General features: G+C 33.7%; 1 protein-coding gene across 1 annotated transcript; it reads left to right on the top strand.

Moving 5' to 3' along the window:
* The first annotated feature begins 478 nt into the window (after positions 1-478).
* On the top strand, positions 479-6,799 carry LOC149409282 (uncharacterized). The gene is made up of 6 exons (XM_089649987.1): positions 479-551; positions 2,314-2,355; positions 3,406-3,587; positions 4,991-5,179; positions 5,798-5,854; positions 6,774-6,799. Exons 3-6 carry the CDS (start codon positions 3,446-3,448, stop codon positions 6,797-6,799), a joined length of 414 nt encoding a protein of 137 aa, XP_089506113.1. The 5' UTR covers positions 479-551; positions 2,314-2,355; positions 3,406-3,445.
* Positions 6,800-16,275: the final 9,476 nt, after the last annotated feature.

Raw genomic sequence — 16,275 nt, 5'->3', positions numbered from 1 at the left:
TTATGATCATGGCTGACTGATTTTGGTTGACTACCGGTGTATATACTGTTTATCGTGTTTGTGAAATAATTTCAACGAAATTCAAATTTGAAGTGTTTATTTTTGGTTTTCCCCAACATTTATGGGTACTAACTTTTACTAATAATATAAATAAATTCAAGTTTTTCAAAGTAAACATTCCATATATACCGTGAAGCGGAATTCATAACCTTTACCCAAATATTGACCACCTCTAGTGACGTTTCCATTTCTTTGTGCAGAGGCATGTAACTACGGCCTGTCCTTGAAACCCATTTGATACCGACATTAATAACTCCGTTTTCTTATAGAAAAAAATATTGTGGCAGAAAGCTCAGATCTCATTGGCTTAGAGTTTGACATCTCGCTCGAGGCCACTCGTGACATGACGCAGTTGTGTGATGCCGTAAAACAGTATTATTTCGTGTCTTAAATATTTGCTTGTTAATGTTCTTCGTGATAAAAATATAAAGCCAGTGTAGTGTTAGCGAGTTAAAAATGTACATTCAACCTAACCTAAATGTACTCCCTACGTAAGTTAAAGTTTAAAATGAATTGACAGTTCTAAGGTTATTCCAACGTAAATTACGCGTCAGGATTTTGCAATGGCAAAATACGTTAAATGGCTTGTTAAAAGTGCTTCTTACCTACTTATTTACATTATGACATATGCATTCTTGGCAAATATGTCTACCTTCACAGCGTATAAATGTTATCGATTACATTGACTCACTTATTCATAATAAAATAAAAATAGTATTAGGATGAATTGTTCAGCGCCGTCTTTTGTGCAAAATCACCTCAAGGGCGCTGTTTATCAATGATTATCCTGTTTTATCCTATTGTTTTAGTGAAATTCAAAAATATTAAACATGTGACCATGAGTTAATTAATTTTGCCATTCAAAATAAGCAGAAAAAATACAGAATTCGACTGTCATAGATAAGCACAATCATTTTTGCAAATTTTTGTGTTTCAGTGTTCTTTTCGTTTTTCATTTATTCAAGTTTTTTTGTTACTTTTGGGTTTTTTGTCTCAGATTAACAAGTTTCCACTGAAAAAGTTTCCTCTCTATAAAACGAGCCCTGATAGTTAATTTTCTTAGAATGATGCTTTGTCAGGTGAACTTTGCCGTCAGGTAACATTTTGATATTTTTCTGCTTCAAGGACGTTTTTAATTTTAAAATTGTCTTTGGGCCAAAGCACAGACATAGGAATTAATAGACGAGAAGATAATGGCGAGGGGTAAAATCAACTGTTGAAGAACGAAGGGCGTAAGGCTGACTGTGATTCGTCAATAAATCAATCTGACAGTAAATAGGCATCTCGCATTATAATATCACCATTTACTTCTTAAAAGTAAAATCTGCTTTTGAATGAATAGACATTTTTACATGGGAGCGCAAATTACTCGCCACGTTATGAACAAATTTGCAAGTCAACAAGTCCAAATTCGGCAAAAAAATTCGGATCTATTTTCAGAGTCGAATATTTCGTTTAAGTATTTAGTTAAGACACTTTTATAAATGTTCATAATTTACTTCCCAGCAACCAACCAGCTTTGTGTTTCGCGTCCAGACGTTTCTCGATGTGATAGTATATGTTTCTAAAACTGATCTATATTATACGATGTGAATATGCTTAAAATAAAGTAAAATAATGCTTATATATGGAATGTAATACGACAATTGGGTTTATTCTCTTTTTCACATCTATTTTTACAAGTTTTCATAGTACAAGTCAACATTTTGCCGTGTTATTTCGTAAAATGAACCGATGATGCCTCGACCATAGTTCGCACAAGAATGATGACGTCACGTTTTCAGATTTCACTTGAGGCATTACGCGAGCACAGCCGGTTCCAATGGAACCGGTATGGGGAGTGGGGATAATACGCTTTTAATCACTTAGGGCAGGTCTACTAATATTCATATGTCTATGGGCCATAGAATGAATGGCTGAGCGCAATATTATTATCTACGGTCGCACATTTTTTAAATGGCTTTGATTTTTTCTACCTTGTATATCAACAACGCTCCGTCGGCTATATCTGTGGTTAAGAAGTGTGCTAACTTTTTCCATACAAAAAACCCGAAAGTGACCTAGTGAGTGGTTTATTTACGTCTTCGTGCATTTTGCTTAGTAACAGAATACTATTGTTGCTCCTTTTTTCTGAAGTAGTATTGTATTCCTGAATAATATTTGTGTTCCATTTATACAGTTTTGTATCACTTCAGTGAACATCACATTTTTTATTCCGAAGTAAATCACATTCTTGCACTTCTAATTTTCTAGTGACATTTCTTCAACACATTCGAACTGTCGCCTTGTACTCGTGTAAGTAGGTTCATGTTATATTGACTAAGTAAGACTCGAGCAACTTAATCCTTGCATGTGTTTTTAAGAATATATCAGTTTTACATCATTCGCTTTATAATATATTGAGTTACCCAACACCAACCAGGTTAACACGCGACAGACGGTACATGGGGTTGTTTTTATCTCTACACTGAGTGGAAAACTTAAACTTATTTTAATAAGTCAATTCCACTAGGGATTACATTACATAGTATGTTGTCTTGCGCTTACTCAATGTCAGTAATAGACATTACCAAGTTTGTTTTACTTTGCACCCTGAAATTGAAACTAATATCAAACATTTTGTTTTATACCAAATCTGGTCGCAAAAAACGGCTTAAGCCTTTTAAAGAAACCTTTCTAATCTGTATAAAGATTCAGGGTGATACTGAGAGTATCTAGCACTCAGATAACATTGTAGCAACTGGTTCAACTCTTGCAAAACTCAACTCTAATAACGTATTTACATCGGTTATATTAATCCAGTCAAATATATTTACTGCCAGTCATGTTTGTAAAGTTCATGTTTTAATTCTCTGAATGTTCTCTCTTCTGTCGTATTATTGGTGAAAGCGGATATTCAAAATTTATAAAAATTAAATGTTTAATGTGTTAATGATTTTAAAAATATGAATCGAGTTTAAATTTAAAGCATAGTGGCAAGTGTATCCATGAAATATATTTCTTTTGATTTTTTTTCATTCCATGTTAGACTTATATACTAAGCGTAATAAACAAACTGTCAACTGGACACTTGTGAAATAATTTTTTTTTCCTTGAAAGCATTCTTAACTTTATGCGATAAAAAATTACCTTAATCGTATAACAGGCAAATTTTTTAGACATCTGCTCTCCATATTGATATTGGACATCTTTGATGCTATAGGTCAAAAAACGCTCCATATTATTTATTGTATGTGGTTCATTTCACCTTCGAGGTTTTGAATATTTCGTTCCAACTGAAGGTGATCACTTTAAACTAATTAGAACCCTCGTAAATATCATTAATTCATAAATATTCCGTTTCAGCTCTAACATATTTTGAGTTTGGACCATTTACCAGAAGGCCATGGATCTTCTTAATACAGAGAGTGTTTCCATCAAGGTGGAACCAGGGTCGCAGGATGAGGACGGAGGTGAAATGCCGTATACCGATATAGATATCTACCTCCCCGACGTAAAGAAGAAATATTTGCAGTATGCGGCGAGTTGTAAGTTGCATTTTAATACCCTATACAGATCTCAATTATGCCCAAATACTTAATTAACTTTCTCGACTGTGCAAATGAGGGCGATACGTCCGACAATCCATTGTTATGTTTATTTCCATGGGGTTTAGGGGGATACTGAGAGTATCTACTTGTTTCTGATATATCAGATAATATTGGAGCAACTGATTCGACTCACTCAAATCTACACCATAGTAAATTTGACAGTTTTACACTTTGTGTGGCTACTGTCAATATAATAACTCATTTAGTCGGTTATTTAATCCGGTTAATTACATTTTTTTTTATTTAGTACATGAAATACATATTAAAGATTCAATATTATTTCTCTTAAGGAACTGAGCTGTCTCTCTTCTGCCGTCTTATTGGTAAAAGCAGCCGTGATATATTTTAAATATCGATCTAAATTTTATTGCGCACTGATTTTTGCCGCACGGTTATTGATTGGAAATATTATTTTATTAAGTTTTTCGGAATAACTTTATTGAGTAAAACCTCAAATTGTAATATTTAAATATTGAAGACAATATTAGTGATTTTTAAACGAAAATCTGAAACAGAAAAATCAGAAAAGGAAACGGTCACATCTGGGACTCGAACCCAGGACCCTTGTCTTTCCGGGACAATGCTCTACCAACTGCGCTAATGGGACCCTATCCTACTCGGTCACTTTTAACTGTATCATACTTCGAATAAGAACTACCAACATTGTCTTCATTTTTTCACCGCACATTTTTATTGGCAACTATCTTTATGTATGATCGCAAGATTCAACCCGAACTAAATGCAATCCAGACAGCGTCTTTTGTGCGATCATACATAAAGATAGTTGCCAATAAAAATGTGCGGTGAAAAAATGAAGACAATGTTGGTAGTTCTTATTCGAAGTATGATACAGTTAAAAGTGACCGAGTAGGATAGGGTCCCATTAGCGCAGTTGGTAGAGCATTGTCCCGGAAAGACAAGGGTCCTGGGTTCGAGTCCCAGATGTGACCGTTTCCTTTTCTGATTTTTCTGTTTCAGATTTTCGTTTAAAAATCACTAATATTGTCTTCAATATTTAAATATTATTTTAGTTTAAATTTAAATCACAATGTCAAGTAAATCCATAAAATATAACGCGTTCGATTTAGTTTCGTTCGAAGTAATTGAATGACTCCTTCGATAGGAAGCACAATTGACAAATTATTATTTTTTTGGACCTTAAGCATTTTTATGCGATAACATTAAAACTTTCTTGTATAACTGAATGTATATTTTGATTAACCTGTTCTCCATCTTGATATTTAACATTTTTGATGCACGAGATATTTATTGGAGGTGGTCCAGTTTATCTCCGAGATCTCGTTCCAACCGAATGTGATTATTATGTTATTTATTTTTAGCTGGGACCATTTACCAGGAGGCAATGGGTCTTCCCAACAGTGTTTCCATCAAGGTGGAACCAGGGTCCCAGGAAGAGGGTGGATGTGAAATGTCGTATACAGATATAGATATCTACCTCCCGGACGTGAAGACTGAGTGTTTGCAGTATGCGGAGAGTACTCCGACAACCTCCAAGTTGGGTTACAAAGGTATGTTGGTTTCAGATGTTTGGAAATCTTTCCTGTTTCGAATACAAGACGATTATTCTTGTTAATGACGTCCTTGACGTTCATTAGTTATTCTGTTATTTTCTTTAAAATTTATCTTCACTCTCAAATAAAGCAAACTTTTAATTTATAATGCTCACAATATCTCCGGTTTCTCAAAAGACCTGTAATTTAAGTTAGGTACATACATATTTAATATAATATACTAGCTATACCCCGCATTGCTGTGTGTCTATACAGAGAGTGAAACATTGGCGTCCAACAGATGTTGCTGGTTTTCAAAAAAACATATTTTTACTTGTCACAGGTGACATCTATATAATAAAGGAATATAGAAACACACGCGTATTCGAATGCAACATAGTATAAAAATTTTAAAGCGATCCGTGAAGAACTTTCGGAAATTTATGATTTTAAACAAACGATCATTTAAATTTTACATTATCTAGGTTGTTGCATATAGCGCTGTGAAAAATCAAACAGACGGCCGACATAGCCGATATTTATTTTTTAAAGTTGACCATTTACGCCCTAGTTTAATCTCATTTTTTTATTTATTTTTTGTAATTCTCTAATTAAGCTTTATCCCCATTCTTTTAGACTTATTGGTGAACCTGAAGACGCATCGTCGGGAAAAACAACACTCTTGTCCCCATTGTAACTATTCTTGCATTCGAAATTCATCGTTAAAACAGCACTTGCGCACCTATTCTGAAGAAAAACCCTTTGCATGTTCCGAATGCCGTTATTCATGTTTTAGAAAGAGTGATTTAACAACACACGGTGGAGAAAACCCCTTTTCATGTTCCGACTGCAACTATTCGAGTTCTTCTAAGGGACAACTAAAAATTCACATGTTTACCCACAGCGGAGTAAAACCTTTTTCATGTCCCAACTGCAACTATCAATGTTCCAAAAAGTGGGATTTTAAAATTCACGTGCTTACCCACAGTGGAGAAAAACCTTTTTCATGTCCCGACTGCAATTATTCATGTTCAACAAAGAGACAACTTAAAATTCACATGTTTACCCACAGTGGAGAAAAACCTTTTTCTTGTCCCGACTGCAACTATTCATGTTCAACAAAGAAACAACTAAAAATTCACATGTTTACGCACAGCGGAGAAAAACCTTTTTCATGTACCGACTGCAACTATTCAAGTTCTCACAGAGGAAATTTAAAAACTCACTTACGCAAAACTCATCAGAGGAGGTTCTAGGGGCCCGGTGTTATAGGTCTTTTAAAAACTGTTGCAAACTGTATGAGCGACATGTAAACAATATACAGAGATCTTCCTCAGCTTAGGGAATATTCATTGCCATTTAGCTATTCAATTGATCCAAATACTCCTTCTCTACCTCGCTTCCGTTGTTCAATCGTGCTTCACCGTTATCTATTTCAACTTGTTAATTCAATGTTGAATTATTGTTAAACTTGGAATTTATTAAAGTTCTTGACGTAAAATGTAATTAAGATCAAAATGTATACACTAAAATAGCTTGAGACCTATTAAACGTCTTGAAAACTAAACGTAAAAATTTCCTGCCGTGTATTGCATGAATTTGATGTTTCTAGTGGAGTACTTCAAGGTTCTCATGTAAGTCCGATTCTGTGCTTACTGTTTATCAATGGTATAGTTACTATATTTTATAACAAAGTTTTTCTTTTAAAAGTATCACTCACTAAGATCTGGGCGTCGTGTTCGAGGAAAAGAAGACGAACAAATAAAGCACTTATATATCTCGACATCTTACAAAGATCTAATAATTATAAAGAAAACTTTTTTTTAATTTAATTAAAATCAAATTTAATAATGTAATTATTAAGTTCTGCAAGTATTTTTTGGTTTTTGTTATTGTTACAGCTGTTAAAAAATTAAATGGAGTTCTACGAATCAAACAAAAACAATAAAAAAAATATAAATATATATAATGAAAACGTTTACATTACGCTGGTCAGAAGCATTCTTGGATATTATTATTCCTCACAATGGTCACCTTTATACCAAATGCATTCACAAAAATTAAAGAATACAGCATACAATCTTAAGGCACGTAAATAAGTTCATTATTCTAATTGATATTTTTAGTTACATTGATTTAGTGTAGTTATTTAAACTACCCGAATCGTCACATTACATTGTCAATTTACAATTAATAACGGATTTTGAGAAAATTGCTTCCTCTAAAAATCAAATTTACTTCTTTTCTGTTATAATCTTTGTGTCAGTTTGTTATTATTATTATAAGATTATTAAAACCCCAAATGTTCTATAGTTCTTTATTAAAAAAATTGTATCCATGTATGTAAAAGCCCCACGGGCATTAAAATAAATTTGTTAATTTACTCCCTTTCTTAATAAATTTAAATTTGTTTATTTACATGTATTATTGTTTTAATCATATTTAATTAATCATCATTGATTACAAACACTGAATATTCTTCATATTGTTGCTCACCACTATTTCAAACCCGTCTTCTGTAGAAGAGAAACATTTAAAAAATGAAAAGCGGTGTAAACTAATTTTACGAATTATTTTAAGAAACATAAATGATTAAACTATGTAAATTGATTTATCAATTAATAAAAATTGTTGACTCAAAAAACTAGAATTCCCTCACTAAACACAAGAGCATTGTTTCTTTATGGTGAGGAAAGACTACTTTAATTTCTATTGTTTTATATTTTGTTTATATCCTGTATACTTACCTATGTAAAATTTTAAAAATAAAAAAAAATCATCTTATAAAAGTTTGTTGTCTGCACCAATAATCTTTTTTTTATGTACAAATTTTTAAAAAAATGGCGAATGCATCAGTATTAGTTACAATTTTTAGTTATTCATTTTTTTAATGATTAATAAATTCACATCCTTTTAAAAATTAAACTAATTTATCAAAATCTTCAAAAACAAATCGTCACACTTACTCAAGAAGTAAAAAAACTGAAAACAACGCAGAATTATCAAGATCACCGTAATCAGAGCCCCCGCCGCGAATGGCATCATCTTTCGTCATCGATGCGTAATTATAATAACATACCGAGGTCAAGGTCACGCGGCAGGAACAATAACAATCAAAACAACAGTGGACATTGTTTTTTTCATGGAGTATAATGAGATAAGGCTTACAAATGCAACCAGTCGTGCTCTTTTACGCGCACTAAGTCGGGAAACGACAAAGGAAGTTCGCCGTAGGGACGTGCGAATCGTCTCTTCATATACGAACGGGAGACTCGACTAAAATTGACGATGAATAAAACTGAATGATGACCCGACCTTTGTAATTTGACAAAACCAAGCCCTAAGCTCCAAGTACAATAGCTTCTGGGTATAGCATTAACATCGAACATTTTGAACAGTATGTGCATGACACTAAGGAGTTATATCTTAACCTATATGATTGGTATGCCACCAACTGTTCATAAACTATTATACCATTCATTTGATGTGATTATTTCGTGCATTGTACCTATTGGTCAGCTGGCAGAAGAGGCGCAAGAGGTGCGAAATAAAGACTGTAGAAGATTTAGGCAATTGCACACCAGAAAAATCGACCGAACATCAACAAACAGAGATGTTAACCATGCTATTAATTACATCAGATTCAATAATAAATAGTTTTAGAGAGGATCCAAGAAAGAAATCGAGTTCACTTCCCTCTGAAGTGTTAAATTTACTTGTTCCACCCAACTCCGAGTCAAGAACACAATGTTTGCCATCTGATGACTCCTCTGAACATAACTCAGATAGCATCTGGTTTCAATAAGCACTATGTTTAATCACTTTCTCACAAATCTATTGGTCCTGTACTCTGTCTTAAAAAAAATAAAGATGTTTATGTGCAGTTGATTTCTCTCGCCGCAAATGACTCAAATAGCACTTTATTAGATAAGTAATATTTTTTTGTTTCGTTACTGTTCTTGTATAACTTTTGATATTTTTATTTTCTGACTGTACTTTCTGCAACTAATGCTTGTTTTTATTAAGTTCTGTTGCTAAATATGACTAAAATTGTTTTCCTAGATTAGTAATAATGATTGTTTTGATTATTTTTTAGTTATTATGTTTTTATCATTTATTTATACTTTCGCAATTGTTTCGTGATTTGTATTATGTTTTCTGACTGTGCTTTTACCTTATTTTTAAATTTGTTTTCTTTAAAAACCTCAAATACGGTATTAATATTTTTCCGTCTAGCATGTATGAAACAAAACACTGTGGCGGCCCCGCGTCATTGCGCGCGGGAATGTGCGGTGCGCAAGCGAGGCGCGAAAGCAGACTCAGTAAAATATATCACCTTTTTTAATATTATTATTTATATTAATTTTTATTCATTAAGAAATATAAAAGTAAAAAGTATTAATATTGACACAAAACTGTTTTATAAAGGGACAATTGTTTACCAGATTTTAAATAATTCAACTGCTTTGGGGCAGTACTTGTTATCAAAATTTTAAATTGATATTTTGTTTGCTTAATTGCTTATACCTAGAGCATCTTTTCCGCACCCCGCGAAACCTGATTTATAAAAATAAATCCATACAATGGCGATCCACCCTAAGGCACAAGTGCGGAAGAAAATGATAATGAAAATAAAAGGCGACAAAAGCGATATATCTAACTACAGACCTATTTGTATTATGTCTGCTTTACCCAAACTTTTCGAGTCATTAGTATTAGATACCATTGTAAAACCTATCAACAATATTATTGTTCCTAACCAACATGGCTTTATCAGAGGTCGATCTACCTTAAGTAATTTAACTATCTACAATAATTACATATCTGAATCGCTCAGTCTGAAACAACAAGTGGATTCTATATACACCGATTTCAGTAAAGCATTTGATAAGGTTCGACATCATATTCTTATATCCAAACTCCGACTGTTAGGCATCAAAGGTAGTTTATTGACATGGATTATTAGTTACCTCAGTAATAGAGTTCTTTGTGTCAGGATTAATTTTATAGAATCCTATGTATTCGAGGCCACAAGTGGTGTCCCGCAAGGGTCCCACCTTGGCCCAATATTATTCTTAATATTCATTAATGACATTGTAAACATATTTAAAGATGTACAAGTCCTACTTTTTGCAGATGATCTAAAATTGTTTAAAAGAATACGAAATATATATGATTGCCTAATTTTACAAGCTAATTTAGATAAATTTTTTAAATGGTGCGAACAAAATATGTTATTTTTGAACATTGAGAAATGTCAAGTAATACGATTTTCCAGAACTCATTCTCATATCTTACATGAATATAATTTAAATAATGTTAAATTAACACCAGTATCACAAATTCGTGACTTGGGAGTTATATTCGAATCAAACTTAACATTCACAGCGCATATAGATGATATAACTAATAAGGCTTTAAAGATTCTTGGCTTCCTTTGTAGAACCCTAACTGATTTTAAGTCATTGGATTGCATGAAAACACTCTACATTTCACTAGTTAGAAGCCAAGTGGAATATAATTCACCTATTTGGTCTCCTTTCTATAAAGTACACTCTAACAAATTAGAACGGGTTCAACACAAATTTCTTAGGTACTTAAATTTCAAGCTTAAAATTCCAATAGAAAACATTAATTATGTAAATTTGATGAATGGACTTAATTTAATTACGCTGTCTGACAGAAGAACCATTTCAGACCTAATTTTATTATACAGAGTCATGAACAACCTTATTGACAGCCCTGCCATCGTTGCTGCTATTAAACTCTATGTACCGACAAGAAATACTAGACAAAATACAACATTCTTTTGCGACACATATAAAACCAACTATCAGTCAAACTCACTTACCAATAGGATGCATGATTTGGGCAACAAGTTTGGTGGTATTATAGATATATTCCATGATTCCCTTTATAATCTTAAATTCAAATTAAACCAACACTTTGTGGAATCATACAAATTATTGTAATAGATTTAACGATTAGATATGTTATTGTAATGTTTTATATTATATTTTGTTCTTTGTTATTGTTAAATATTATGTTGTTTAAAATGTTTCTTTACGCCATATTCTTCAAAAACTACTTGTATATTTTTTTAAAATTCTTCACTTTTATAACTCTTAGTATAAATTCTAACTCGATAACTTATGTAAAACTTATTTATAATCTATGTAAAAGCCCCTATGGGCGTATAACAACAACAATAAACAATAATTTGTTGCGTACGGAAATATATATAGACCATCCATTTTCATCCATCATCTATTTGCGAAAACATTTCAGGTATTTGGTTGTCTTTATAATTTTTTTTATGGAATCTACGAAGGGATTTGTTTGTTTTGGACCTTACTTAGGCCTGCATTAAATGTTGAAGGAAAAGCAGAAGCTAGTAGAGCGTAACACATACAAAATGAGTCCGTGAAACGAACCGTTGAAATGAAGTCGGTATTCTGTATAGGATTGAGAGGGTATTCGCAACAAGACCTTGAGCATGTCAATACAGTTAGACATAAACAAATTATATTTTCGATAATATTTTGTGATAATCAAGTACCCACCGGTTAAACTACAGAAAAATCATCATGTTTAGTGTTTTATTTTTTTTAATGATAATAATAGCATAAAGGATAACAAATAATTATAAGTAACAATAAGTCGCCTCAAACATCAATACAAATTGAAAATATCTCCGGAGTCTCTTTCACCGGTGCACGTGCGCGAAACTCGACGGACACGAACTGAACACCAGTTCACGGTTGACGTTGGCTTCATGAGAACGGGCCGTTTTTACGACTCGTTTTTGTGTAAGTCGGCTCGTATGTGGAACGAGCTACCGGCATCTGTTTTTCCTCCCTCCTATAATCCGAGCCTCTTCAAGGCCCGCATTAACAAATCCCTTCCTACAGCCCCTACCTTACTCCGCCTCACAACGCCGCCCAACCGGGTGGTGACATAGTTCCCCTGTCTGTGCACTCCACAGGCAGGGACACTCTTGTGAGGTGTCACATAAAAAAAAAAAAAAGTAAAAATATTTTTTTTCCACCTGTAAACAACAAACTTTATTTTTGTAGAAAAGGCTTTGTAAGTGCTAAATTTCTGACTAGGTGGCGTCGAGACATATTATATCTTCATTTATTGGTGAAAAATTTTAGACTTGTCAAATATTATTATTTTTGAATGATAAACCAATGTTTATTAGACAAAGTTTATTTTACAGGTGGAAAAAATATAATAAGCAGTAATTGTTGATTGAGGTAGTAGAACATATTGAATCATTTGGCGGGTTGGAAATAAGCCGACATAGCTCAGTGGTTTCAGAGCACCTGACCGGACATCAGAAGGCACGGGCGGCATTTATTTTTACTCGGGAGGTATTTTCAAATTGTATGGATATTTCAGGGGACTAATTATTGCTTATAATTATTTGTTAGGTTTAGTGTATTCTAGATTTAATCAAGTTTTTCTGTAATCAGGTGAAATGAGTACAACGGAACGTTATCATCTAGAGGAAGTCACCATCAAAGCAGAACCAGGGATTAAAGAAAGTGCAATTTTGTGTTCAGAAATATTTCATAGAAGTATTTCATAACATATTGACAAATTGTGCCTACTGTGTATATATATGTATTGTATGCTTTTTGGTCAAACTGAAATTTTATTAATAAATTACTTGAATTATTCTCGCTTCGTCTTCATTTTCTACATTCATTCTTGAATTGTATAATTTAAAAATAAAATGAAATACTGATTTTATTTTATCTGGCATTTTCATAATTTTATGTAAACAAAAACCTTGTTTAAAACCACTCTGTAAATTTCCATCTCAACACAGGCAACACATAGTGAGATGGGCAATTCGTCATTATTGTAATAAAATGTATTACTCAAATAATTAAATAAATAAAAATAATAAATAGACACATAACTGGACGGATGACGAACCTCGTGCTGGTACTATTGGTGGACGAGGTAGACTTTCTCGTTGCAGCAGCTGGTCCAGTTTTTTCACCACCTAGGATTCTTGCTGTAGAGTCTCCATCTTCTATCTTCGTCGAACGTCACAGCAGTGCTGCCAGGGTTTGTTATCTTTGTGAGGATATTGTGTCAGCGCTTTGTTAGCAGCAGACACATTCCTTAACGGATGATGAACCTCGTGCTGGCACTGTTGGTGGACGCGGTGGACTCTCTCGCTGCAGCAGCTGGTTCAGTTTCTTCACCACTTAGGATTATTGCTGCAGAGTCTCCATATTCTATGTTTGTGTCACCTGTTCCTGTTCTTCATTTAACTTCACTTAACTTTATTTTTGCAATTTTAATATTTTTAGAGGTGATATTTCGCAAAAGCGGCGCCATACAAACTGTTCAATAAATAAAAAAAATAATTAAAAATTTCTACGGAACATACTAAGATGAGCACTATGATCTTATGGACGAAACAAATCAAGATGTTTTGGGATAACAACTAACGACGACAGAGGATTAAAAACCAATACAATACCGAGAAGTAATTACAAATATAACAGCCGATTGACAAACCCCATGAAACGTGGAATAAAAGCATATTCCGGAATTCGATATGGAAACATTTATTTCAATAAATTAAATATGCGCTTTTAAAAGAGTCTTCGTCAGCAACCCATATCTTAAGGTGCCTGTAAACGATCAAATTTGTTTGTCAAATTTAACGTTTGCTCGTCACGTGTTTGATGAGCAAGGCCTGGGAAGGCCGCAAACGTTCAAATGAAGTTTGTCAAATATTAGTTCATTTATTTACAGCTTTCGTCGGGAATTGTCTTTTGACGTTTATTGTATCCGGTCTGAAGTGGGGTGAATAGCGAAATATTTTGTGTTATTAAAAATGACGGATGCGGACAAAGCATTTCTTGCGTTGACATTAGCTCTGTGTCTTAAAAAGAAAAAAAAGAAGGTGTTGGTCTAGAGAATGGCTAAAATTAAGAGCTAAATATACCAATATATATATATTTTTCACGTCTTCTTCCGTAATATTGGCGCGAAATACTTTTAATAAATCCGTTATTGTTTTTATTCCTATGTTTCTTTTATTCTTGTCCATATAGTCCCTGCATTTTACTTTCCACAGTTGCGGCAGATCGCGATATATGGATATAAAATGTAATAAAAAGTCTCTTTCACTTATAACATTCGATGACGCAGCACTCTCCATAGTGATGGCAACACGAAACTGACGTTTGTTTGATAAACACCCCCGCAAACGTTCAAACATGTTGTCAAATATCGTTCAAACTTTCCGTCAATCAGAATTTCTGACAAACACGTCAAACACGTAGTTTGTTTGACAAGCACATCAAACAAGGCCGCAGACGTTCAAATAATTTGACAAACACGTAAATTTGACAAACAAATTTGATCGTTTAAGGTGCCTGTAAACGATCAAATTTGTTTGTCAAATTTTACGTTTGCTCGTCACGTGTTTGATGAGCAAGGCCTGGCAAGGCCGCAAACGTTCAAATGAAGTTTGTCAAATATTAGTTCATTTATTTACAGCTTTCGCCGGGAATTGTCTTTTGACGTTTATTGTATCCGGTCTGAAGTGGGGTGAATAGCGAAATATTTTGTGTTGTTGTATATTTTGTTTGCACAGTTGCGGCAGATCGCGATATATGGATATAAAATGTAATAAAAAGTCTCTTTCACTTATAACATTCGATGACGCAGCACTCTCCATAGTGATGGCAACACGAAACTGACGTTTGTTTGATAAACACCCCCGCAAACGTTCAAACATGTTGTCAAATATCGTTCAAACTTTCCGTCAATCAGAATTTCTGACAAACACGTCAAACACGTAGTTTGTTTGACAAGCACATCAAACAAGGCCGCAGACGTTCAAATAATTTGACAAACACGTAAATTTGACAAACAAATTTGATCGTTTACAGGCACCAAGGTGCCTGTAAACGATCAAATTTGTTTGTCAAATTTTACGTTTGCTCGTCACGTGTTTGATGAGCAAGGCCTGGCAAGGCCGCAAACGTTCAAATGAAGTTTGTCAAATATTAGTTCATTTATTTACAGCTTTCGCCGGGAATTGTCTTTTGACGTTTATTGTATCCGGTCTGAATTGTTTTTGATTGTTCTGATTTTTTTTTTCACGTCTTCTTCCGTAATATTGGCGCGAAATACTTTTAATAAATCCGTTATTGTTTGTTATTCCTATGTTTCTTTTATTCTTGTCCATATAGTCCCTGCATTTTACTTTCCACAGTTGCGGCAGATCGTGATATATGGATATAAAATGTAATAAAAAGTCTCTTTCACTTATAACATTCGATGACGCAGCACTCTCCATAGTGATGGCAACACGAAACTGACGTTTGTTTGATAAACACCCCCGCAAACGTTCAAACATGTTGTCAAATATCGTTCAAACTTTCCGTCAATCAGAATTTCTGACAAACACGTCAAACACGTAGTTTGTTTGACAAGCACATCAAACAAGGCCGCAGACGTTCAAATAATTTGACAAACACGTAAATTTGACAAACAAATTTGATCGTTTACAGGCACCTTTAGACTATGTGTGAAATGCTAACTCTCCGTTACGGGCGTATTACTCTAACAGACCAAACAGCCAATGGCAGCACTTTGGGATGAACACGAGATTGCTTTTATACCATGCATTCGTTCGTTAGCGCAACATGCCAATTTCTAAATTATGGTAAAATATCGTTTTAAACTAAAAATTGGAATAGCAAGATTTCATTGCTGTTTTAATCGCGCAGTCATTGAATTAATTGAAATCAAATCAATTATTTGAAATAAATGACAAACAGTGAGGTATATTACTGAGAGTAGGACGAAATCAAACTTGAATTGGAAATGAGATCCCTGAGGCGTATGTACGGTAAAAGGATCATGATAAAAGATGTAATTATGAAAGAGTATCTGAGATGATGTTCGAATGCATCGTTCGTTGCTTGCGATGTAGTAAGGTTTGATCGTTTCAGGATAGCTTGGACTGGATTTCGGCGGCCAATTGTCCGGTACCATTGTTCTTCAACACATCAATATTTTCTTTCTGGTTGGTCGTATTATTATTTTTTAATATCGGAAAAATATGAATGTTC

The sequence above is a fragment of the Hesperophylax consimilis genome, unplaced genomic scaffold (assembly GCF_061612785.1).
Source record: "Hesperophylax consimilis isolate HC1 unplaced genomic scaffold, BYU_Hcon_1.0 scaffold_32, whole genome shotgun sequence".
In the NCBI taxonomy this organism is placed as follows: Eukaryota; Metazoa; Arthropoda; class Insecta; order Trichoptera; family Limnephilidae; genus Hesperophylax; species Hesperophylax consimilis.
The sequence above is the reverse complement of the archived record's forward strand: the minus strand, read 5'-3'. Positions and strand labels throughout refer to the sequence as shown.

Coding starts and splice junctions, on each gene's coding strand:
- LOC149409282 (XM_089649987.1), top strand. CDS start 3,446: ATGGATCTTCTTAATACAGAGAGTGTTTCCATCAAGGTGGAACCAGGG. Junction 3,588..4,990: donor TTTGCAGTATGCGGCGAGTT/GTAAGTTGCATT, acceptor ATTTATTTTTAG/CTGGGACCATTTACCAGGAG. Junction 5,180..5,797: donor CTCCAAGTTGGGTTACAAAG/GTATGTTGGTTT, acceptor CCATTCTTTTAG/ACTTATTGGTGAACCTGAAG.